This window comes from Camarhynchus parvulus, chromosome Z (assembly GCF_901933205.1).
Source record: "Camarhynchus parvulus chromosome Z, STF_HiC, whole genome shotgun sequence".
In the NCBI taxonomy this organism is placed as follows: Eukaryota; Metazoa; Chordata; class Aves; order Passeriformes; family Thraupidae; genus Camarhynchus; species Camarhynchus parvulus.
Window position 1 is genome coordinate 67029432 of NC_044601.1, and position 26782 is coordinate 67056213.

Sequence of the window (26782 nt, forward strand, 5' to 3'; positions counted from 1 at the left end):
TGTGTACACCCCGCAGCACCCACTGGCTCTGCACAGAGTGCAGTGGCTCTTTGGTGTGTGCCCAACAGAGCCCGAAATTCACCACGTATGACCTCTCTAGGCAGGCTTTGCAAAGGGAATGAACCTCCCACGTTTTGGTTCAGGTCACTGGAGTTCATCTGTTCACAGTGAATTTGCTGAAGGCACAAGTGATGCTCTCACTGAATTCATGGAACAGGACTCAGACCTTCATTCAGGGAAGTCAGAAGACACGTGTGTATTTGACCTGTCCTGCAAATTTTCAAAGGGTTTATAACCCAGCTGTTCCTGATAGATGTTCTGGCACATTTCTGGACTTTTTACCAATGCTGTTGCACATTTAATGCTTCATGCTAGACCTTAGCTGCAATCAGGATGCTTTGGAAGAATTAATCTGGCGGTCAGTAACTGCTAAATGAAGTGCATGCTAAAAGAATGATGAGCTAACTGACTGCAGCTCACAGCTTTTATGAGCTTCCCCAAATGCCTGTTTTCAGGTGAATTCAGCATCTCCTTGACATTTAAGGACTCAATTTATAATCAAATTATTTAACTCTAGTGGAAAGAATCACTGGCCTCGACGGAAAAGCCATTTATATTTCTCCCATCCCTCAGAAAAAAAAAAAAAAAGAGTATTCAAGGTAATGCTGCAATTCCTATATTAAATGAAGGATAAAAGAAACCTTTCAATGCAAATTAAGAACTGCAGGCTTTTAAAAATTATAGCAGAAATTTAAAGTGCACAGCTGTTCACATCCTTATTTCCAGTTTAGCAATCTCAGACGTGCTGAGGGCAGCTGAGATGGTGAGGGGCCTTGAGGGGATCAGCTGAGGTCACTTGGTCTGTTTGGCTGGAGGAGACACAGGTCAGACTGCGGTGCAGTTACAGCTTCCTCGTAAAGGGAAGAGGAGGGGCAGGCACTGCTCTCTGCTCTGTGGTGACCACTGCCAGGACCTGAGGGAATGGCCTGAGGCTGAGTCAGGGGAGGTTTGGGCTGGATATCAGGAAATGTTCTTCACCAAGAGGGTGGTTGGGAACTGGAACAGCTCCCCAGGGAGCGGTCACAGCACCAAACCTGACAGACCTCCAGAAGCGTTTCTACAATGTTCCCAGGCACAAGGAGGGATTGTTGGGTTGTCCTGTGTAGGGGCAGGAGTTTGACTCAATGATCCCTTCCAACTCACCCTATTCTGCTATTTTGGGATTCTGGGATTAACATCCTCAAAAACACAAGTCTTTCAGAGATTAGTACCCCTTACTGCTCCTATTTCTGCAGGTCCCAGTCTGTCCTGGGATCCTTCTGCTGTTTTGTTGTGGCTGAGCCACTGTGCACAGGTGCATTGTCCTCTACAGCTTGAAATTACAGACTAAAGTAGAAGAGCAAGATGAGGTGGAAACTTGGACAAGCAACCTCATAGTGACACACTGGTGAGAGCAGGTAGAGGTCCACAGAATTAACCATTCCTGAATGGATGGAAGTATGTTTTATATATGAATAATAAAGCCTTAATATCACTCCTGAAGGCAGTAAAGTTCATTAGCAAGTGTTTTGAACAAATGAAAGCACTCAGCTCAGCAAAGGTGCCTTGCTCTGGAAGCCCTGGCTTTGTGGATGTGATGTCTGAAACACTTGCCTAAAAATCCTTGCACTGGCTTGAGGCCAAACCAGGACAAACCAGGGTGATCTCAGCAGTTGAACAGGGAAAATTGTATGAGTCCTGTTGTAGTCCACCTTAGCTGGTGCCCAGTTGTTCTCTCCCAGCTGCCTAAACCGAGGTGGCAAACAGTGTTATGGTTAAACACGATATTTAAACTGCATTGTTGTGTCGGCAATGATGGGTTCTTTGTTGGAGATGACAGAAAAATCCCATTGTTTAGAGTTTTCCCAGACTCAGTGCTTAGTACAAAGCTCTGAAAAGCACAGGGTTGTTTAAACATTTGATAAAGAAAATATGTGCAGCAATGGGTCTATTCCACCAGTAAGGAGCAGATCAGCCTGCAGCGCCAAATCCTACCTTTATAAATTCAACATGTTGCTGCAATTTGACAAAATAAAATCCTCAATCCCTCCATGTGGAAAATAGAAGTGTCTGCAAAGCAGCAGAAGATTGAAACAGTGTGCAAATTATTCAGTTTAAAGCTGGTAGCAAAATGAATTTGGAATAACTTTGGAATTTCTGAATTACTTAGAAAATCAAGACGCTTTACCAGGAATGCATGAAAAATTACAATTCACAACCATGTGAGCATCTTTGTACTGTTCAGTAATCTCTGCATTGATTTGTCTTTTCCTTGGATAAGTGCTTTAGACAAGGTATTCTCAAAGCAATCATGATGCCAAAGCCTGAACTTCAGCTTCTCTGTATTAACACAATCACACAAACACACTCCACAGTCTGGGATGTTTTGTTTGGTGAATGGACACAAAGAGGTGCTGCTTGGCTTTTAATTAACCCACTCCCACCCCATGCTGTGTTGTGCTCTCATGGGCATTTTTGCATTAATTCCTGCCTCTCTTTGTATGCCAAATGAATGTTCAGGGGTTGGAACTAGACTATCTTTAAGGTCCCTTCTAACCCAAACCATTCTCTGATTCTGAGATCCACACTCTTGAGTGTGATGGTTGTTTGGGCTTTGTGCTCTTTGAGACCCTGGGAGCTGTAGAAGGAATAAAACTCTGGGAGCGACAAATTTGCAACAGTACTCTGGAAAATGCCCTATTTTAGAAACCTGTCAATTAATTTTATGTTACTGTTGCTGATGTGTTTTCTATTGGTGTGTCACTTTTAATTAAAGCTCCTACATGAGAACTAGATTAAGCGTAGTTCCTCAGCAGACTCCACTGTTTGTGGTTTCAGCGAGTGTCCTTTTCTGTTTTGTATCCCTCATCCGTGCCCGGAGTCACTGAGGGCCTGAAGAAATTCCTAAGACCATTTCAGAGACTCGCAGTTATGAACTGACTTGACTTGATCACAGGCTCCTCACGCCTCATGTCCATGACTGCTCAACCTGTAAGTCATCAGGCCAGAGTTATATTTGCCTGAGCCTGCTGTCTCCTCCGCTTGGCATCTTTTATTTACAGGGTAATTCTGCCCTGGGAAAGCTCAGTGCGCTCACCAAAAGACATGAAATATCTCCAACCTGTAGCTCTGATTAGAGCCTGCAAGTGAGCAGTTTACAGCCGTCCCATTGGGACACAAGGGGAAATGCTCAATTTTGAGCAAAAGTATGAACTGAGCCAGGATTATTTATTCATGTGTTGGAGCTAGAAATCTCAGGTTTTTTCTTTCTTTCAAAGGGTTTTTTCTTCTCTAGCAACATGTGTTCATGCACGTCTAGGAAGCAGAAACTAAAGAGAAAGCTTTTTCAAGGGGAACAAATAATTGGGAGGTTCTCCAGTTTTTTAGGAACTCAGGACAAGAACAGAGAATGATTTTTCAGAATGCCAATTGCATTTTCAGTCAGGGCCTGCAGATTTATTCATTCAGCCTGGAACATCTCAGGCTGACAGTTTGCTAGACTCCAAAGTTCTGTTATCAGGATTGTCTGGAGTACTTTTGGGTATAAACCCAAGTTAAGCAGCTCTGAATTCAGGCCTGCCTTCCCTCTGAGCTGGGTACAAGGAAGGTCCAGTCTGCATGAAGCATCTCTGCCACAGCGAACTTCTGTGCCTGAGCTAAAACTCTCCTCTGCATGGTTAGGGGACAGCACCAGGGGATGCAGCACCTTTCCAGCTCATGAGGAAAAACAGAGCAAGTGTCCCCATACATCACAGCTTCACCCCATGGGTTTCCAATGAGATTCTGCTCCTAGGTGGCAAAATTGACACCAAAAATGCTTGCAAGTTCCTAGACCACACAGAGGTTTTATGTGATGTTTTGATTTGTTCAGATTTGCTCTTGCTGGTGAGGCAGGGGTGGCCCTGAGATAAAAGAAAGGACTTCCCAATACCCTGTTTTAAGTGACATTATGCATTTAGGGAAGACTTTCCTCCTCTTCTTTTATTTTTTCTTTTTTTTTTCAATTTTGTTTCCATCCCTGTGAAGAAGATAACAAAGGATGGGATGTCCTCAGAGCACACTGATGTGTCACTGTGGATGCCAATCCCCACAGACGCTCCTGATGTTATTAATTTTTAAAACAAACTTGCTGATTGAGGTTCTGACTGCCTTTAAATTGTCTCTACAAGGAGACTGTGTACTAATTAACCCACAGAAACAATCAATGATGTACCTTTTTCAAGTTTCAGGGTGATTAGAATATGAAAATGAAGAGCACAATGGTGCAGATGTTTTAAAATCACAGCAGACAGCAATTAGTGACATGGGAACCAGCTGCTTATCTCTCCAGATAAAGCCTCTTAATAGGGAATTACACTTGAGGAGCCATTACACAGATGGATCTGCGAATGATTTAAAGAGGGGGCGTTGTAATATTAACTTTGATTTGCAAGCCAGATTCTTGACAAGCTTTATGTGTGTTACCTCCTAAAAAAGGTGCATTTGGAGTAGGAGGAAACCATCCCTTTAATAACACAGATTTTTTTTTTCAGATGTTGGGTTTTCTAAATGTATATTTTATTATAATTTTTTTTAAGTTTTATTTTTTTAATTTGGATTTTTTTCGTATTATATTACCAGACCATTGATTTTGTTGTTGTCATCTGCCCTCAGTTTTTGCATTTGGATTGGAAGCAGCATGTGAGAACGAGTATGCAGACTGAAGCATCCTTAAAAAGAGTCCCTGGGGGATGGATTCTGCTGCTGGGTACTCCTTGCAGAGCAGGGTGCTGCCCCTCCTGGGGCTGGCTCAGCATCATCTCCTCAGCTGCAAGGGCTGCATACCAGAATAAAACTGCTTTGGGGGCTAATCACATCTGCAGGTGCAGGGCTGCTCAGGACTGGAGGGACAGCATAAAACACACAGCATAAAACCTCTTCTTGTCTGTGGCCAGTGATCACCAGTGTATGGGATCTGTGCTGCTCACAGGTCTGCCCACCACTGCCAAAGCTGAGGGCTGAAACTCACCGGTTTGTCATTCAAATCTTATTCTACTAATAAGAGGATGCTAATCTTATTCTACTAATAAGAGGATTGGAATCTTATTCTTATAGTCTAAGATTTAGACATGCGCTGGATCAGGTTGCTCAAACCTTTTTGCAGTTACAAAAGCTATCACCTTCTTTTTGTTGTATTTTGTTTTCTTTAAAGGAAAGTTGGGACTATTAAACCTACTAAAAACATTCTCTTCATATACTAAACTGTATATGAAGAGAAATATTGACCAAGTATGCTGAGTTGTAGTAAAATTACGTGAGTTAATTTACACTTCTACTTCCACAAAAGAAGAAGGAGCAGACTCTCAGTGCAGAATAGCTGGCCGTGGAAGAAAATCCCATTTAATGAAAGGGCAAATGACAAGCAGAGTCCAGCACTGAAGTTTGAAGCATTTTTAGGGTCTTATAAACCAAAAAGTAAATAAAGATAAATCCTTCTGTTTTCATGAAAAAAAGCCCACTCTTCTTGACGTTGGTCTCGGCTGGCTGCCACAGGAACTCTATTTGAGCCAACAGCCCCATGGAGCTGGAGTATATTACATACTTACTGACAAATAAAGTAAAGAATTTGGGTGAAAGGTATCAAGATATCAGTTTCTTAAGATTCCCTTACCATCCTGACAGGTCTGACATCTCTGTCAGCTCAGCAGAGTCTTGGCTTAGCTGAGCTAGGCCTTATTGGCTTTTTGGGATGGGGCTCACACAGCAGGGAAAATTGAGGCCTAAGCATTAGGACCAATGGGATCAAACAGCAACCCAGATGAATACATGGGGAATAAAATACACTTGGCCACATTACTTTCAACTGATTTAGTAGTGCTTTTAGGTAAACAGTCCCCACATATCCATTTCAGCCCCTGAAACCCAACCTGCTGCAGCAGAATTGTCTCTAGTCATTGTGCTGGAGAGGAATTATTTTTGGGTGGTATGGATGTGTCTGGCAAGGCAGAGCCAATAAACATTTCACTGGAAGAAGTTTCATGAGGAAACCCAGCAGACTGTAATGTGCCTGGGCAGATATATAGTCCTGACATCCTGCTTAGGAAATGGAGTCCCCTGATCCTGCAGACTGGTCATTTTTTGAAGGCCTGTTGAAATTGGAGTGCTTATCTGCGTGATTAAATGCCTCCAGAGCTGGCACCTTTGATGACATAGGCATATCTTCCTCATGAATTTTAAGATCGATGTGGTGGTGGCCTGTGCTGCTGGAGCAATGACAGGGCTATCATTAGGGATGTGCTGGGAGTTGCATCATCACTGTGTAATGCACAGGCCAAAGAAATGGGGCTGGAGGAGCCAAGCCCATATATCAGCATTCATCGCTGATCTATAGCTGCCCTCTCCATTCTGAGCCCTTATTAACTGCCTTAAAATACAGATCAGAGATTATTGCTCCTTCTAGACCATGGATCTCCATGTGTGTGATAGATATGGAGGGAGTAGGATGTTGCCAGAGCGCGATGTGTTTTTGTTCCCTGCTGTAACCTTCCTTCTTATTTTTATCTTTTTTTTTTTCTTTTCCAAATGAAATGTTTCAGGTCATTTAGTTTCACGGCTCAGCACTTGGAAGTAACGTGGGTGTAAGAAGCTGGTTTGGCTGCGGGGATCTGTACAGGAACAGCCTGGCCCTGCCTCAGTGTGGGTGCTGGGGCCCGAGAGAGGCCTCAGCCCAGCATTTCCAGGGCTTCTTCCCATCACGAGTTGGGGAGATGAAGTTTTGTGTAAGGCTAGTGTGAAGCACAGCCATCTCCCCCTGGGACATCACCAGGGCATGGCCTGCCCACCTCATTGTGCCAGGACACCCAGCCTAGTGGGAGAAGTCCAGGTGGCCCAGGCAAAATGGATCTCAGGAGCTCTGGGATCAATTTAAAATAATTAAAATAAAACAAGCCGTAAAACTCCAGTGCTGGTGCTGCTGGTTTCCCCTCCCTGGACCCATCTCAAGATATGGAAGTGGATGGGCCCCCTTTTCTGAAGAAGGGCATCAGTGTGGGTTGTGTCCTCTGTGTGCTGCAGGGCTCCTGTGTGGGAGGCCACTGTGAGGAAGAGGAGGAGAAGGATTAATTCCCCAAGGGCTGTTTATGCTTTCAGCTCTTTTCTCAGGCTGAGGAAACCGGGTGTCGCTCACCCACAACATCTGCAGCTCCACCACAGCTGCATGCTTTCGTTCTCTCACTCCACAATTCCTGGAAATCTCTGTTTTCCCTGAGCATGGCTGGCCCATGTGTGTGACAGCTGAACTATCCACAGGATTTAAGACTCCCTGATTGCTGCTCAGACAATGGACCAGAACAACTTCATCATTATTGCCTACTCCAGAAAAGCCAAATGTCTATATTTATATGGGCATGAAAGATAGCTCAGCATCAATTTGTCAATAATGTGCATGTTTAGTGGCCACTAAATAATGTGCCATGGGCTTGAGGTTGTCTTTTCAAACTTCTCTGAAGTTGCTCAGAACTAAGGATGCCTAATTTTCCCAGTTCAGAGCCCTCTTATTCCCTTTTGCCTGCTTGCCCCAAAATTTGTATTGCAAACACCCCAAAGGGGGATCTAATGGGCTACTGATAGAAACTTAATTGCAACAGGGTGTTTGTAGGAACGCAAGACACACTGTATTTATTATCTACTTTTCTTTCCTTGGTTTTGTTTTTATCTTCAGTCTCATCATTTATTTGACATTCACAACAGTGTCAGTAGTTTGTGCAAAAGCAGTTGTATGGTCTGACCCAGACCTTTACAAAATAAAGCTGCAAAATCAAAAAAAAAAAACCAACAAAACAGATCAAGCAAAGAAAGTAAAAAACAAATAGATACTTTTTCTTTAAAAGGAAAAAGTTACAGCTGAAGTAAACAATTTTTTTTTTAGCTGGAGGCCCACCAAGAGAAAAACAGTAGAGTTTCTTTTGCTCTGTAAGAGTCTTCAGCATAATTCTGCCCTTGCTGTAACCTCTGCGGCTTGAAGAGCTCCTGTCAGAGTAGAAATCATGTTGAAAATATCTCTCACCAACATTGCAAATAGCAGAGTTTTAAAATGGAAAGGGAGTAAGGCAAATCTTGAACCTGCCAAGTGTGCCTCACACACTTGATGCTATGCATATGATTTTAAGCACTAAGTATGCGGGGATGGCTTCCATGTGGAAATTCAAGTAAATCTTTGCAGAATCTGCCTTCACAGGGAAGTGGACCCATGGGTTTTCCTCTTGTTTGTTACAACTTCCAAGACAATTTTGCAGTTTTCTTGTTTACAATAATGAGTTTAATTGCTGCTGTTGAGCCTCAAGTTCTGAGTGATTATTTTTCAGGAAAAAGGCATTCTCACCAGGAGGTTGAGTTGCACCATTCATCCATTGAAAGGGGATATTTCACTTGTGTTTTAAATTAAAAATCAATAGAATATGTTCCCTTAGTAATTTTGCATTTATAGAAATATTTCCACTGTTTTTAGAGTAGGGAAACCAAACAAAACTTGTTTACTGTGCATGAAATCTAAATGCAAATTTGGCTCAAGTATAGGAAGATTTTATAAAGGTTCCTAACTCTTACAAAGTCACTGTTGTTATTCACTGCATAAATAAAGAGCTGCAACCAGTGGTTATGAATGGGCTGCTAAACTAATTTTATTTTTTCCTGTTTATTTTCTGCTCCCTTCCAGGTTTATGACAGGCCACAAAAACATTCTGCTCTGCACTATGATCCGGGCCTCCAACAAGACTTCACCAGTGACACCTTAAAATCAAAACACCAGCAGAAAAGTAGCAACCAGCACCACCTTGACTGGTCAGCGAGCTCCGACACTGGACCTGCTTCTCAGAGCTGCTTCATCAACACAGAGCCCAGCAGAGAAGCAATTAGTGCCACCAAGGTCTCTGCTCTGGAGCCAGGAGTTTCCTACAGCAAATCCCAGGCCAAGAAGTCCTGCAGCAGCAGCAGCAGCTCGTGGGGGCAGCTGTCAGTCAGTAGTAAGGAGCTGGCAATTTGCAGCACAGTCCCATCTCCCAACAGCATCAGCACGGCCACCCAGCCCAGCAATGCCTCCGAGTGCAATGGGCTTTTGCCTCTTGGAGATCAAGAGGGAGCTGTGCAGCTGGAGGCCCCTGATCAGCCCACTGGAAGTACGAAGAAGAAGTCCAGCAAGAAGGACTTGATGAGCCAAACCATGCAAACCACAGATATGGAATGGGTAAAGAGTGCTCAGAAAGCATTTGACAGCAAATCCCATGACAGCATGGAAGGGAAAAAGGAGTCTTACTCGATGGACAGCATGTTGGATATGTCACCCTCGAAGCAGAATCCCGTTTCTGCCGGCACTTGTGAAAGTGACACCAATCACGTACGAATTACTATCCCAATAAAGTCTCCGACAACAGATGTGTCTGGCCACAAAAGGAAAAAGAGGCAATCCATTAAATCCTCCATAGAGAAAACTATCCAGGAGAAAAGCCTACCTTCTGTGCTTGCCTTGAGCAGTGAAATGGCAAACAGGACCAGCTCTCAACCAGAGGGGAGTAAAAAAGATCTTCGAGCCACAAAGCCAGGGAAAGTGATTGAAAATGAGTCCCCCTTAGTAGCAATTGACAGTGGTGTGTTCACAGACAAAGCGTCCCCCAACAGTGCTGCCCGACCCAGAAAACCTCTACCTGTGACATCCACTCTCCTACCCACCAATCTTTCCTCAGCTGGCAAGTTACCTGACATCCAGCACCCCAAACATGCAGCTAAGCGTCGGTGGACCTGCAGCAAACCTAAATCTATTATTCGGGAAACCTCCCTGACGACGTCCGAGAAGCTGATGGTGGAGCCTCCTTCAGCCTATCCCATCACACCATCCAGCCCTCTGTATACCAATACAGACAGTCTTACTGTGATCACACCTGTCAAGAAAAAAAGAGGACGACCAAAGAAACAGCCTTTGCTCACTGTTGAAACCATTCACGAGGGGACCTCCACCAGCCCAGTGAGCCCAATCAATCGTGAATTTCCAGGAACAAAGAAAAGGAAGAGGAGAAGGAATCTGGCCAAGTTTGCCCAGATGGTTCCAGGAGAGGACAAGTCCATCAGTGAACTCAAATTTCACAAAAAGGTCGGGAAACTTGGGGTCTTGGATAAGAAGACCATCAAGACCATTAATAAAATGAAAACCCTCAAGAGGAAGAACATTCTCAATCAGATCTTGTCCTCCTGCTCCAGCAGCATAGCTCTGAAAGCAAAAGTCCAGCCACCATCTAGTGCTGGGCCGACCACCATTGATGCCAGGCTAGGGAAGCAGATCAATGTCAGCAAGAGGGGGACTATCTACATTGGTAAAAAACGGGGCAGAAAGCCAAGGGCAGAGCTGCAGCCTCAGCCAGAAGAACCTAAGACAGCCATCAAGCACTCAAGGCCTGTTTCCAGCCAGCCAGAAAACCCAGCAGTGCCTTCCAACCTGCAGTCACTTGTGGCATCGTCACCAGCAGCTATTCATCCGCTTTCAACACAATTAGTGGGGATCAATGGCAACCTCAGCCCTGCAAGCACTGAAACTAATTTTTCAGAGTTAAAAACTATGCCAAATCTTCAACCTATCAGTGCTCTTCCTACAAAAACCCAGAAGGGAATGCACAGTGGAACTTGGAAGCTGTCTCCGCCCAGGCTAATGGCTAACTCACCTTCTCACCTCTGTGAAATAGGTTCTCTGAAAGAAGTCACACTGTCGCCAGTGAGTGAGTCTCACAGCGAGGAAACCATCCCGAGTGACAGTGGGATAGGTACAGACAACAACAGTACCTCTGACCAAGCCGAGAAAAGCTCAGAATCCCGCCGGAGATACTCCTTTGATTTCTGCACCCTGGACAATCCAGAGGCTATCCCATCTGACACCAGCACAAAGAACAGGCATGGTCACCGGCAGAAGCATCTCATTGTGGATAACTTTCTCTCTCACGAAAGTATTAAAAAGCCAAAGCACAAGAGGAAAAGGAAAAGCCTGCAGAACAGAGATGACCTCCAGTTTCTGGCAGACCTTGAGGAACTCATCAATAAGTTTCAAGTGTTCCGGATTTCCCATAGAAGTTATACCTTTTATCATGAAAATCCATATCCCAGCATCTTCAGGATTAATTTTGATCACTACTACCCTGTGCCATATATCCAGTATGACCCATTGCTCTATCTTCGCAGGACCTCTGATATGAAGTCCAAGAAGAAGCGTGGTAGACCTGCCAAAACCAATGACACCATGACAAAGGTGCCTTTTTTACAAGGGTTCGGTTACCCTATTCCCAGTGGGAGTTACTATGCACCCTATGGAATGCCTTACACATCAATGCCTATGATGAATCTTGGTTACTACGGTCAGTATCCAGCTCCTTTGTACCTGTCTCACACGCTTGGAGCGGCTTCCCCATTTATGAGACCTACCGTGCCCCCACCCCAATTCCATGCAAGCTCTCACATGAAGATGTCCACCACTGCCAAACACAAAGCAAAACACGGAGTGCACCTGCAAACCCCTGTGGGAATGGGCCTTGGAGACATGCAGTCCTCCTTGGCTCCTCCGAAGGTTGGAGGAACAAGCCTTTCAAGTGGCCGACTTCACAAGAGGAAACACAAACATAAGCACAAGCATAAGGACGAGCGGATACTGGGGACTCACGAGGATCTGAGTGGTCTCTTTGCTAGCAAGTCCACTGGCTTCTCCAGCCACGCCATCAACGAGAGGCTGAGTGGCTCAGACAAAGACCTGTCCTTGCTCAACGAGAAGAGCAAGCACAAGGAGAAGCAGAAGCACCAGCATTGTGAAACCGGGCACAAAGGCTCAAAGAGTAACTTTGAAGTGGATACGCTGTCTACGCTATCACTTTCTGATGCCCAGCAGTGGTCACAGAGTAAAGATAAAAGCGACTCAAGCAGTGATCCCATTGACTCTTGCACAAAGAGATACTCTGGTAATACTGAGAGTAATGGAAGGTCAGAGTCCCTGGACATGTTTGGTGAAATAAATTCCTCAAGTGAGAAGCGGGACAATGATGCAAGTGGGAATAAAAGAAGAAGCTTTGAAGGCTTTGGAACTTACAGGGAAAAGGACATTCAGCCCTTCAAGACAAATAGGAAGGACAGAAGTACTTTTGATTCTTCAGCCTCTTCAGGTAAGCTTTGTTTTATTCTATTTTACTTTGATTATATGCTGGACTTGAATGTCAGTGCTGAACAAAGAGGGACTCACCATTTACAGCAAATACATTTATGAGATAATAACTTTTCTGGCTTTTGTAACTGACTGTCATTCTTCATCCAAACTTAGGGGAGATCAACAAGAAAGTTGGTCACATCTTAACCCCAGAGTTTTACAAGTCTTCTAGTTGTTACGCAGCGCTTTTATAAATATTTGTCCTGCCTTCACTTATCCCTCTTGTTGCACTTCTTCCTAAAATCTGTCCATTGAATTCTGCAACAGCAGCAATTGTAATATCTGCTGGCAAGGTGGTCATCCCTCTACTCAGTGTCTAACATCACAGGATCAAAGTCACTGTCCAGCATTTGGGAAGAGAGCAGAGAGTCTCTGCTCTGGCCCTTAAAGTGACCAAAACCCATTTGTTGATGGGGTGGACCAGACAGGTGGGAAGGTGTGAAGCTGTGTCTGTGTCCCATTAATGTGTTCTACTGCTGGTCCAGAGGCATCCACCATGGTGATGGCTGGGCTGAATATTTAGAGATCCTGGGTACAGTCCTAATGTAAATCTGTCACTTCCAGTCCACAGGTGTCATGTAAAATAAATATCCTGAGCACTGAGGGCTGTGGGAAGGGACTGGTGTCATGGAAACAAACCCTCTCCAATGGACTCTGAAGAGTTTTAGGTCTCATGACTTGGAAATATAAGCTGGGTAGATGAAGAGGGAGGAAGCTCCTTTCAGCTGCTAAGGACATCTGTTCCTCTCCTGCAGAGTGGGGAAAAAGGGAATCTGAATCTTGCCGGAGAGAGTGAATTGTACTTTACAATAGGGAGCTGCTTTTGTGATGACACAGAGGCAGGTGTTTTGGTGCATTACAAATGAATTTAGCTTGGGAGCAAGCCCAGTGCTTCTACACCATCAGATATTTATCACAAAGCAGATTTCACACTTAGCTCTGGAAAGGGGTGAGCTTTTCTGAACCAACCAGTGGTGGATGAGATTCTGATGTGCTAAAAAAAGAGCTTCAAAGAAAAGTAGCTGATAGCCTTCAAAATTAAAAGAAAATTAACTGAGAACACAGGTGTAGAGAATTTGTACAACTTGTCAATGTAAGGATCTAAAGCTTTTTACTGACTTGTAACTGATCGAGTTCCAAAGACAGCTCATGCTTAAGCCACCTAAACATTTCCAATTCCTTCACCAAGACCAGAATCTGAAATACAGCAGTGAAAAATGGTCTGAAATGACAGATTACCCCAAGAAACATTCCCATTCATGATATCATATTATATTAGACCAGTTGTGACATCAAAAAATGATACATCTAAAAATATAGGAAAAGAGATTTAAATAAGTCTCTGAACATCAGAGTTGCAACATTCTTGACAAGGAACAAAGATATTCTCCACCAAGTGCTGCAGTGGCTATTTCATTAAGGAAGCTGGGTCCTGGCACATAGGATTAAAAGGCTTCAAAGTGTTTAACAAGCTTATTTTTCAATTTTTTTTTTAATGGAAATTCACATTTTTCACAGTTTGTTAACAGCCTTTGCATTTGTAGCCTTTTTGCTCTTTGAACAGAAGATGTTTGCTAAATCTGCTAAATTTTCAATATATTTCACTAAGGCATAGCAAACTGTCAAAATTCCCAACAGTGTTGAACTCAAATTAGTTTCCAAAGTAGGGGCATGATCCCCATCAGGATGATTTGAAGATGGAATTAGTAAAAAAAAAGTTGATTTCGTGTTATTTTCCTTCAGTTTATTCCCCATGACAATAAAAGTATAAGATGGAGGGTTAGAACTTGTCATGGGAGTGCCATAAGATTTGCAGTTTAAACTTTTTAAACTAGCTCTTGTTTAAACTGAAATTAGTATTTTTATTTATTTTTTGCTCTTCATGCTTACAGCCGCTCAGCATTCCCTATGACCTAATCCATCGCCTCTCAGATTATTAATCAATTTCTTCATTGTCATGTAGATGGAAAAATCATCAGCAGTTAGCTAAGCAGAGCCAGATAACCAGAGCCATACCTTGCACTACAAGGAAAAATACTAAAACTAAACAGCTCTGCCAAGAAAGGCCTGGAGCCAAGACTGCTCATTAAAGCCTAGAAACATCTGTCTGCTTATGAATGCCTAAGATCTCAGTGCAGCTTTTTTTCCTCTCTGCCTTTGACCTTCACTGGGATTCCCAGCAGAGGTCTGCACTTGAGTCTAGCCATAACTATTTAACCAGTTCCCACAGAGGGAGGAGGATTGCTCTTTTCCATGATAACCTTCACCTTCTTGCTCCTAACTCACCTTGCATTTCCCCGAGGAGATTGACTAATCAGAGAAATATAAGGAAAAAGAAAAAAATTAAAAGCCCTATGAGGACATATATGTCCATCCCAGGAGGCAACTTCCATAGCCTGATTGCTCTTTCCTTTCAGTGTTTGTCTTCTTTCACAAGTTAAAAATAATACATAACAGAGATAAGAGGAGACATCCTGAATATTCTGATGAAAGCTGAAAATAGATTTATATCACAATTTCAGTGTTATCTCTACTGCAGTGGCACTTTGGTGTGCTCAGTAGTGCCATTTGCAACTTCATTGCATTCTTCTGGAGATAAAATATGTAGCAAAACCTACCCACACTCAGTGGATATATCTGTGGTGAGAGGGATGAGAGAACCATTTATGGTTTTTTGGTGATTCAGGCCCTGCAATTTGTTTCAGTGTGGTGTGCAGCTGCAGGTACCATTGTATTGTTGTTAATTTATGTTTTTGTCTCTGCTGTGACAGCTCTTAGCAATTTCTGAGAAGTTTGGTGTTCCTTGGTGATAAATAGTGGTCCTGCTTATGGTAGAAAACAGTCCCTTTGTACAATCTTTAAGCCTAGGTATGATTTTACTATCTAGAAAGATATAGGTTATAAAGGGAAGAGTTGTCCTTCATATCTTTTGTAGAATCTGGTTGCAGTCCTGGCTCAAGAAAGGTGCCTGGCACAGGTTTCCCAGAGAAATTATGGATGTCCCATTCCTGGAACTCTCCATGGACTTAGTTGAAGTTTCAGTGCTTGTGCTAGTGGAAGGTGTCCCAGCTCAGCCCAGGAGGTTTGGAAATTGATGACCTTTAAGGATCCCTTCCAACCAAACTATTCCATGGTTCTATGACCTGACGTGGAAATCTGTGAAGTGAACAGACCCATTAAGGGAGTGTCACCAGTTACTTTGGTTGGTCACAACAAAAGTCCATTTCTTGTCCTGCACCAGCCTGGACTATCACTGGCCATTTTTTAGTGGAGCTCTCGTGAGCTCTGAGCCAGTGTACATCTTTTGGGACCACTTTGGGCTAAAAGTGCAGTGTTAGTGCGTATGGCTAATTTCCCAGTGGCCTGTTCCACACCATTGTTCTGGAGAAACTGGTGTTCCTCCTTCATTCCAGAATAAGAACTTAACAACTCTTCCCACCCACTACTCATGTACTGTTGCATCCTGGCGCCCTGAAATTGTTATTTTTGCTAAATTTCTTGTGCTCATCCAACCCTCCTGCATTTAGAAAGACTAATTAATCAAAACTAATTTAACAGTGCTTTTCTCTTTAGCTGAAGACTATTCCAGTGGCATCAGCCTGGCCTACAGGCAGGAATACAGCAGAAAGTGTTTCTGATCCTGCCTTGCCACAGACACTTGGGCACATCCTAGACTGAGCTGTCAAGCTGTGTGCACCAAGCATGGGCTCAGTTGACTCCTTCCTTCCCACAGTCAGAGGTACACCTCAACACACTTGCAAAGCAGCCTCGGAGTCCCTCTGGCACTGTGTGACCTGAGGCACTGTGCACAGCTGGATGGCTGAGCCTTTCATCTGCTTTTCAGGAGTTACTGAAGGCCCAGGTGAGGGACCCAGGGAGAGGTCACAGATTGATGCTGCAGCTGGGCTGGGGAGACTGAGAGTAGAGCTGTTTTCAAGAGGCCCTCATGGCAAAATCCACATCTCCCTGTCACGTGTCTGCCTGCTTCATGATGCTGGAGAAGAGACTTCCATTGCTGATGAGCAGCCTCAATGCCATAGCTCATCCCATAGGAAAAAAAGCAAGATTGTTTGTCTCTTACTTTTTTCCTTAGGTGGAATAATGAGGAAAAGCACATTTAACCCTTTAAGATGCGTAGATAAAATGGCAATTTGCATGTACAACCTGTCAGACTATGTCCTAGTGACAATCACTGTAGGCCAGGATGTAGCTGGAGGTGAAGCAGAGGTTGGGAGTTGCTATATGCAGGGCTACATTTCTGATTTCCTTTGTAGTGAGACTAATCAAGGTCTGTGCTACTTTACTATTTATGCCTCCTTGTTTTTTGGTTTTTTTTAACAATGATTATATGAACAAAGATTGCCTTGCTTGCGTGTTGGGTATCATGGCTCGAAGATCAGGAAGTGCATTGGTTTCATCAGATGCAGCACAGACACCACACATAGTATATTTACAGGAATATAAAGTTAATCATATGCAGCTATTAAGAAAGCAGTAATCATCAGTCTCTGAATGCTGGATAGCTAGCATGAAAAACACACTTTATAAATTAATGCTTAACGTACCTACAAGCCTCCCAGGCTTTCCCCCCTCAACGTCCAGCAGTGCTACTTAGCTGAATTTCCTCTGACTTGAATTTCTGGCTTGACCTTTCCTCCTCCTCATTTGTTTTGTGCAGTGCTGGTTTCACTCTTGAATGAATCAGTATCAGCTTTAGCCCTGATCAGTCACAGTTTTACACTGAGAAGGGATCAGTATCTAAGTAGTGGATAAGCTATTTGTTCTAAATGTATGTGGCAGATGTAGGTAAATAGTGTTAGCCAATTGCCTTATTAATTAAACTTTGCTGATTTTTTGTATGACAATACTTTCCACAAATAATTTATCATTTTACGTAGGCCTGGAATCACAATGTTGGTTCATTATTCTCCAGTGAATTCACTATTTCAGTGAGAGTGGAAACAGTAGGACCATGCAGTTTGACCCATTGTTTTGGGTCCCTTATGGCAAGAAGGGTCTTGAGGGGCTGGAGCATGTCCAGAGAAAGGTAACAGACCTGGAGAAGTGTCTGGAGCCGAAGTCTGATGAGGAGGGCTGAGGGAGATGGAAGGGGGGGCTCAGCCTGGAGAAAAGGAGGCTTGGGGGGGACCCTGTGGCTCTGCACAGCTCCTGACAGGAGGGGCAGCCAGGTGGGGGTCATTCTCCTCTCAGGTAACAAACAATAGGAAAAGAGGAAATGACCTCAGGTTGCTTCAGAGGATGTTTAAATTGGATATTATGGAAGACTTCTTCACTGAAAATGTTTTTAAGAATTGGAACAGGCTGCCCAGTGAAGTGGTGGAGTCATTATCCTTGGAAGTATCCAAAAACATGCCAAAGTGGTGATTTAGTGATGGGCCTTGTCAGTGCTGGGGGAATTGTTGGACCTGATGATCTTAGAGGCCTTCTCCAGCTTTAATGCTTTTCTTTCTCTATGAGCATCATGTGTGATGAACATTCTCTCACCTGACCAGCTCAAAGACATAAAATGAATGCCTGTTTCTGGCTGGGTCTTCATATATACCTGTGGATGAACTTTTGCACACTGAAACAAGAGGGGAGAAATTAATTGGGTGATGCAGAAGTTGAATAGGTATCCAGAGAAACACATAAATAAGTCACCTGGCTTTCTTCAATAGCAAAGATTTGACTCAACAGGAGCTGTGTTTTGTAGGGCACTGAGTGCATAAATTCAGAGACAGACTGATGTATGGTCTAGGATTTTCAGGCCCATCTTCCATATCTTAGTTTTCTTGTGTAACTGCAGAAAAAAATGTCTTCAGTGTTTGAGTGGGTGATGGGGATAAAAGCAGTTTCCTGCCATACAGTGCCTCTGTGAGCTCTGACACTCACCAGTGCCCAGAGAATGCAGCGTTAGACCCATGGCAGTGCTTGCAGTGGATGGGAGAAGAGCCAGGTAAGAACTTCACTCACTGAGGATTGGTGGACTATCAATCACCCTCCCTTTCCCCAGCTCTGCCTCTGCTGGGGTTTCCTCAGACACCCCAGGCTCCTACATTGCTTCCAGCAACTTTTCCAAGCCCCAGTTTTAGTGGGTTTTTTTCCCTCCCACTGTGTCCCATGATGAGGGACAAGTACTGTACAGCTACAGGGTGAGTGTTTGTGCCATCTGGCCCATAAAAGTTACCATCAGAGCTTAAAAAAAACCAAAAAACCTTTATTTGTAAATACAGTTACATTCATCAAAACAGCTGTTTAGGACTCTGAATGTTTAGGAAACCAAACAAACCAAGCAAGCCCAAACTACTGAAACAACTTCCAGAAGTATTATCTGCCCCTTTAGAATAAATGTCCTTGTTTTCGACTAAGTTTTCTATCAGTCCTGTGGAGAGGAGAGCAAGCCAGCATGACAGTTTCTTCTCTCTGCCTATGGTGTATCCTACAGGGGTGTGCTTCTGATGGGGAAAGTGAAGCAGAGCTTTCCTTGAAAGTGTTTTGACTAAGGCAATTTAAATACAGTGAGTTTTGTCTTTGTTGTTGTTGTTTAAGGCTACCTTTTAATTTACTGTGCTGCTTCCAATGTCTGCACTGACCAAGGAGAGAAGAAACAGGAGGGAAGCTGGAGTGGGAGAGGAAGCAGGACTATTTATCACCTAACCTAACTTTTATTTCCTCTCTTAATGATTGTATGTTTATGGCACTGCCTGAGGCTCACTGCAAAGTTCTTTAGACCAGCGATGAATTAATCAAATTAAATTCTGTGACCCTTTTGCTTTTTGGGAGTGTTGCAAGCCTCCCAGCACCCTGCCTAATTTCTGTTTCTTACTTTGCTCTCTGTCCAGCAGTCAAGCAGTTCTTCCTTCACAACTTGGCGTCCCCCAGCTATTTATCTTCACTCTGTCTGGCCAATGCCAGAACGTCTTGTTTGAAGTTTTTATTCAGACCACTGCTAGTTTATGAGGTTGTGCAGATTCCACGTTGGGTGTGCAGCTGCTTCACGTCAGACACAATTGGCCTCTGCTGGGCTCTTGGCTTTAAAAGGCGATAAAGAGCCACGGCCAGATTCTCATCTCGGCCCAGCATAAATCTCCCCACTGAAACTGGGGAGGTTGAACTTCAGGAGTGGGGCACCCACTGAGGCAAAAGGACAGTGTGGGGCTGGAAAGTTCCATCCACAGCTTCAGTGGCACACCAGAGCAGGACACTGGGCATGCCAGAGTCATTCTGTCTGTATTCAACCTGCCAGGTGCTGAAAATAGTCCTGGTTCAACACTTATAAGATTTTCTTAGCTTGGAGGGAGTGGATCTGTTGAGACTTTGATTGTGCCAGCCTGGGTTAAGAAGAGTGAGAGGGAAGCCTGTTTGCTTTAGCTCTGGACCGTACACAATGCAATTTCTTGGCGCTGATAGTGTAGGTGCAAGGCAAGAGGTCTGTTTGGATGCTTGGAGGAGGTAAAACAGAGCCATGGCTGCACCTTTGCTACAAACCTGCTGGTCAGTGGGACTCAAAGCTGGGCGTAGGAAAATCTGAACTTAAGGCATCTGTCAGTGAGAGGGATCCTGATGCATTCAGAGCAACCTGCACCCTGACCTACCCAGCTGCAAAACTGAGCTGGGGTCTGACCTCCAGGACACGATCTGAGGCTGCTTCTCCATTCCCACTGCCTTCCAGGAGTTTTGTATCCATGTGTCACAGCCAGAGAAAACTTGAAAGGGCTCAGTCTGCATGATTGCAATAATGATGTTGAACAACAAAAGGAGAAAGAATGTCCTGTTTTAAGGTCTCAACAAGAAGGAAGTCAGGATAATTCCCCTGTAGGTAAAGGGCTGTGAGGAGGGATGGGAAAGAAAAGCTGTCCATGGAGGAGTTTTTACACAACCTCAATGACTTGAAAAGACCCAAGGACTCATAATAAGAATCATTAGTGATTTGTCATTGAAAACATGCACCTGGGCATAGATCCCCATAGGCTTTTGCAGCTGCACTGAGTCTGACCGAGCTCTCTCATGGCGCAGTGCAGCCTTCAGGAGGCTTCAGGACTATGTGCAGTGCAGAGTTAACTGTCAAGCAAGGGCAGGACTGGATGGCTCCAAGGGATTTGCTAATGAGCTATCAAGCTGTGGGTCACTGGTTGAAATTTAATCTGTAAGAACAGTGACAGAAAATCAAATCAAAGTGCTGATGTCAGAGTGATGCTGGAGCGGCGGCGAAAGCGTTGCTTGTGCCTTGTGCAGCGCACAGAGGCAGCTCAAATGAACTGGGAGAAAATTGTGAGGAGCTTGTTGGGATCCCAACTGCAAAATACAGCTCAGCCAATTTGAGTTATACCACATAACTCACTTGTCTTAGTGCAGTTGCTTGTGAATGACAGCAGACTATCTATCTCCTCAGAGAATCTGACCCAAACCCAGCCTTACACAGAACAGAAAACACACTTGTGGAGACACCTGGGTAGAGTTTGCTCAGCAAGGAGTGTCACAGAATGTGAATCAGCAATGTACCACAAAGCTCAGTAGCTTGTGGTGCTGCTGATGGAGCTTTTATTGTGATTAGGTCCTACATTGAGGTCAGTAGTAATGACATTCCCATCCCCATCTCATGGGGAAACTTGGTGGTTTCACCATAGCTTTCTCTGGGCTGGGGAGGGCCCACACTACTGCAGGCTATTAAACCAGCTCTTGTGGTTTTCATAGTTACCAAAGGGAAAGCTGAGGAAGGAAGGGACGGGGGCAGCAGGTGCCCTCAGCTGTGGTAGTGGTACTGGGTATGTGGGTCAGCCTGTTGGCTCAGGAAGGCTTATTCTGGTGCTTTTTGCCCCTCTGGTGTTGTCCTCTTCACTGATTTTTTGAGGGAATTCAGTCCCAAGCAGCTGAGCTGAGGATACAGTATTTCTCCAGATGGCACAGTCTTGCCATTACAGCTCTGTGTCTCTGGCCTTTCCTGCCTTCACTGTAGGCAGGAAAGGGAGCAATAGTCAGCATTGTTTTTTGTGCCAGCTATGATTAGTTGGCATAAAGAGCACTTAAGTAAGTTGACACAGCCTTTGAGTTGCTGGGTTTGCTAAAAAAAGGAAAGAAAAAAAAATCCCTGGACTACTACAGGGTGTCTTTGCTGCCTGAAGTCTCATCTGCACCAGTAAAAACTAGGAACAAGGTCAGTTGCAGAAACTTTGTCATCCAGATATTTAATTTTAATTTTTGTTTAAAAAAAAAAAGTCTGGGGGAGCAACAAGTTTTAAAAAAAAATAGTTAAACTCCAAATTCATGCAGATTTCCTGTTTTGCTTCTTAACAAAACCTCAAAACCACTTTGAACAACTTTCCCACCTCAGCTGAGGGTGGAGTTGTGTACGCCCTACACGTGGCCTCCAGAAGGGCAGCCAGGGAGAGCAGCACACCTCCTCTGGCACGCTGGGGCTGGGTTTGCTGCTCACAGGGCAGCCAATATCTGTGCCTGTGCTTGGCTGCCCACAGGAGCTCCCGACTCAGCCAGTTACGCTGGAAAACTTTAACTTTCCTATTTCCAGCGGAGCAGACAGAACAGTGGAGATGTGTCAGGCAAAAGCTGGAAGCAGTTGATAAAGGGTTGCCTCCCCAAGATACCGGGCAGATATCAGCTGCTGTCAGTGCGCTGCTGTAATTCCATTGATTTGATCTGCTGAGACAACATCTCGGTAAATAAGAAGAGCAGGGAAATATATTGCGCTGAAATTAATGGTTTGCTGCCTGATCTCCTCTTAAATGAATTCATTGCAATCTGAAGCAATGTGTGTGTTTTGCAAACCCAGCATTCCTTGGCTCCTACACTGCATCATGACATTACTTTAGGCGGTGGGGAAGATCTTATTTGTGATATAGTAGTGCAGCCTGGGAATTCTGGATGGAGTTATGGCATTTGGGTGTGTAATTCTAAGTAACAATAAGCAGTGCTTAACATTTCCTCCCACATGAGAAGCGCACCCATTAAAAGTTTAGCCAAGTCAGCTGTGCAAGTTCTTGCACAAAAAGACAAACTGCTAAAGAGCTAATAGGAGCCACTCTTATGTTAAAGAGTGGGTAGAGCATGCATTAACCCAAATTCTCCTTCTCTGCTGCTAATCAGTGAAGAGTCTTGCTGAGATCAAAGAAACCCCTAGCAGGTAAAAAATGGTAATAAATCAGGCCCAAGCCCGGATTCAGAACTCATGAGTCGTTTTCTCAGCTCTGTTCTTGAGATACTGCATAGCTTGAAGAAGTCAGTGAATGTGATTTAGACCATTCATGAGTCAACTTAAGTCCCTGTGAGAATGAACTAGAAGTGTCTCAGTCCCCGGGAATGGCTCAGTCTGTTTCATCTGAAGAGGAACCTACCTCCCAGAGAGACTGAGTGTTACATGTAAATCTGGACAGTGAGTTTTAGACCTGAGAGGAACTTAAACACAAAAGCATATGGTTTTGTTTGTGTTCAGTGACTGACAGCCTGTGACAGTCCATCCTGACTCACAAAGTGGGTAAGAGGCTGCTAATATCTCATGAGGTGTGGAAAAGAGCCCGCCTCATTAAGCCACAGTTTGACAAAACTTTCAGGTGATATCGAGCTAGCACAAAACACTCCAGCAGGAGAAATTTGGAGCATGTTCATACTCTTTATGTGGTCCCAAGCAGAAAGACAGTCTATGTCTCTGAACTGCTTGATGCAGGCTGGTTTGTGTTCACACAGCTGAGAGCTGCTAGCAGCTGGAGCTGGCAGATCATCCACACTGCACAACACTTGATCCTGGTCTCCACTGGACAACATCTCCCTGTAGACCTGCTGCAAAATTCTAAGTATTTCTGGGTTTTTAGGTTTGGGGGTTTGTGTTTGTGTTTTGTTTGTTTCCTAGCACAGATGCCAAAATATCTCTTTTTTTCTGCAGCCATGTGCTTCCTGTGTTCTCTGGGGAGTGACAGGTGGGTTATTGGTATTGAGGATATTGAGGCTTGAGGCTAGCACTGCAATATTGCACCAGGTAAAGAGACGAAGCTGTGTGGTGCTTGTCCAGGCTGTGCCTGGAACAGAACCTGCAGCACACAGGTCAGCTTTGCCATGCCCAGCTTTCCTCTCAGATGGAAAAAATCCTCCCTAATGGCCAGCTAATAACTGGAGAGTGTGGAGGGCCTGGGTACCAGGATGCAGGAGACATGCCAGACATGTCAGTCTGGCAGTGTGGAATCACCCAGGCATTCCTAAGTGGCAGCTAAGTCTGGGTCACAGGGAAGGCCTGTTCCCCTGCTAACTCAATTCATGCCATTTTTCTGATGGAGGTCTGCAATAGAAGCTTCACTCCCTGTTTACTGGGTTGATCTCTCTCGTTTCTGCATCCTGCACTCTGGTTGTTGAGTGGTTGACCTTAGTGCCTCCACTCCAGCCTTACCTGTCTCCTGGAATAGCTGGGGCAATGGGAAGTGCTGGGGGCAGACCCCCTTGGTCTGGACAACCTGGATCTCTACATTTCTATTTTCAGGATAAGTGCTCAAATCATTACTATCTTGTGCTTCCTCCCACTTATCCCACAACCCAGGTGCTTGCCCTTCAGAGGGGAATTTATATTTTGATTCCCACATAAGCAGGTTTGTGCACTGTTGAGCCTTGAATAAAGCAATTACCCAGCCACACTTGTGAGAATAATACTTCCTAGTGCTTATGCCTGGAGTGGCTGCATGTAACCACATTAAATCATCCCATGAAGGGCCTACAGCTCTCTGTTGTGTTGATGGAGAAACGTGTGAACATCACTTGGGTCCTACTTCAGAGGCATCTGTCACTGCCTTGCCAGTGTGGTTTGCATAGGCACCTGCCCTAAGAGATCTGAATCATCCTGCTGGAGCCAAGCACCTCTTTTATTTTAGATGTTGCAATGAATAAATGGAGTGCCTAAAGCAGACAGTCTCAGTGCGGCCTCCAGGGTCTCCACGTTCACTGGCTGATAGAATGAGATAAAAGCCCTTGCCCAACTCATAGAGCTGTGGCAAGGTTTTAATTAATTAATACTGGTAAGGCTTTGAAATGTAGGGAATGAAGTGGGGTTTACAAACCTAGTGTACTGATGGCACTTTCTACTTCACTTTCACACCCTACCTGAGCAGAGCACAGGGCGGCTGCATCCTCTGATTCATCATGAATCATGAAGCAGGATGCTTAAAACATGGACGGTATGATGAATTCACACTAGTTAAAATATTACAGGGAAGAGGGATTAATTTTCACTCCAAGAATGCTGTCCAAAGTGCTGGCAGCTCTCTCCTTTTTATTAACCCTCGGTATTAAACCATCTCTAGTGGAGTCCTCAGTCAGCTCATACTCAATGTTTAAGCAAGATGTGCCAGCTGGAGATGTGAGATCCTACTAGGATTTGCAGAGGACCTAATTACTCCCCAGTGACAGTGTTGGCTAGCACAGGTTCTCATTCTCAGCACTGTAGTCCCCCAGGTAGCTTTTGGTCTTCCATTTCTCTGGCATGATTGATGTTAATTATAGCCATGCAGTTGCAACAGTGGGCAGGACACCCAGGAGAAGCTGATATCCCTGAAGTCCTCCTTGTGCTTAGCATCAGATTAGCACACAAAACTCCTTGGGCTAAGTCCCTTGGCAGGTCACACTGTTTCATCAAATTACAAAGTAGCTCATTATGTTCCCAGTCATATTCCACCTATATGTAAATTCTTAATGAAAAAACATTATAAACCTACTCACCCAGCACTCTGCCTCCACTGCTGTATGAAGCACAGGTAAAGGCTACAGGGTAAAGACAGGAGGCTGAATATCTGCAGCTAAACTGTGTAACTGCAGGTGGTGTCACTGAACACCCGGGGGATGCTGTCACTCCACTGTCATCAGGAGGAAATGGCCTCAGGAGAAGGTGGCTGAAGGGCCATCCAGATGGCTGGAGTGATGCTACCAGTAGATCTCCTGAACCAAGGACACCTCTTTTCTTGTGTATAACATGGTTTTGACAGATTTTTTTTTTTGCTCCTGACAGTGTGTGAGAGGAATCCCAGCATTTCTGACTGACCCTCATGCATTTGTCCCGTCAGTGTTCTGTCCACTAAACAGGACCCAATAAAGGACCCTTTTGTATTGACCCTTCACACGGAAGGATACTCATTTTTCCAACATCTTTTTGCAACTAGGAAGCCTTGTACTTTCTGTAATTGTCCCAGAGAAGCTGTGGCTGCCCCTGGATCCCTGGAAATGTCCAAGACTGGGTTGGACAGGGCTTGGAGCAGCCTGGGACACGGTGGAAGGTGTCCCTGACATGGCAGGGGGTGGGACTGGATGGTCTTTAAGGTCTCTTCCAACCAAAGTCATTCTATGATTCTGTGATTATCATCCTTTTGTCTTATGGCATTCTCAAAGTAGAATTTACATTTGCCCCCAGGGCAGTGCCTAATTCAGGGAATAAGAGATGTCCTGAAAACCAAGTGAAATTTTAAACTCTGGCAGCCTCAGGTAAAATGACCACTTTTAGTCGAGTTCAGACAGGAGTGAATGTCACAAGAGTGCATCTCCCAGATGAGAATTTACAAGCCAGTGGAGTTTGTGCTCTGGTTACATATGCTATTAAATATTCTGCCTAATTTGTAGGTAGGTGCCTTTCAGCAGTAAATCTCAGACTAGTTTTACAAGAGAGGTCAGTATCTTTCCCCTCATTTCACAGGTGGATAAACCAAGGTGCAGAGAGGTCTAATGCCAGAAGTTTGGTGTCAGAGCGAGAAACAGCTAATTGCAACAGACTTAAATGCATCATTGTCCATGAGTGTCATCATTCTTACTTATAATAATTCTTATTGCAACATCAACCAAATAGCTGTGCAGGCATACCAAAGACAGGAATAGAGCAGTACTGACCTCCTCCCTACAGATAAGGATGTGCTCTCCAGAGATTATTTTTCCCCCACAGAAATGATAAATGACTTAAAGAAGAGCAGGTGCCATTTCTCCACCTGGGTGATTATGCCCAGAGGCAATAGAAGTAATTTTTAGGAAATGGTTCTCCTCCTATTTACATCAAGCTAGTAGCAATACTTATTTTAACACAATTGCCAAGAGACTTTATTTTTAGATCTCATCCACATCGTATCATTCTGAAATTCTTGCTTTGCTCAAGAAAAGTGAAGACATTTCAATGGGAACATGAAATTCGCTGGAAGAATTATTGCTGCCTCACAAATATATATTGATAGCCTAAGAAGACAGTGATCCTTTCTTTCCCATAATGAAAAATGCTTCAAATCTATAAAGCATCCCTAATATTTTACTTTAAAAGACAAAATCACAAGTTGGGTTACCTTTCAGTAGGAAGTTTATACGATTTCTAGCTCTTAAGGGACTCCTTTGGGAGTCTTATTTCATCTGAATGATATTGTTCTCTTGATGGCTATCACATTCCTATAGGAAAATTTGTCAGTGGGGCATAATACTGGTTTAAAAGATCCCAGAAAACAATACAAAATTGAATAAGGAAAATAAAAAAAGAAGAAAGGAAATGAAGGCAGAAGATGCAGTTGATGAAATTCACAT

The 26782-nt window shown here is 44.1% G+C and overlaps 1 protein-coding gene across 2 annotated transcripts in view; it reads left to right on the top strand.

Annotated features, from left to right (window-relative positions):
• The window catches only part of SETBP1 (SET binding protein 1), a 269682-nt gene that overhangs the window by 177760 nt on the left and 65140 nt on the right, over positions 1 to 26782 (top strand). For both annotated transcript variants that reach the window (XM_030968979.1, XM_030968980.1), the window contains one exon: positions 8732 to 12203. In XM_030968979.1, coding sequence (XP_030824839.1) covers positions 8732 to 12203 — 3472 coding nt within the window. The remainder of the gene's footprint in view (positions 1 to 8731; positions 12204 to 26782) is intronic.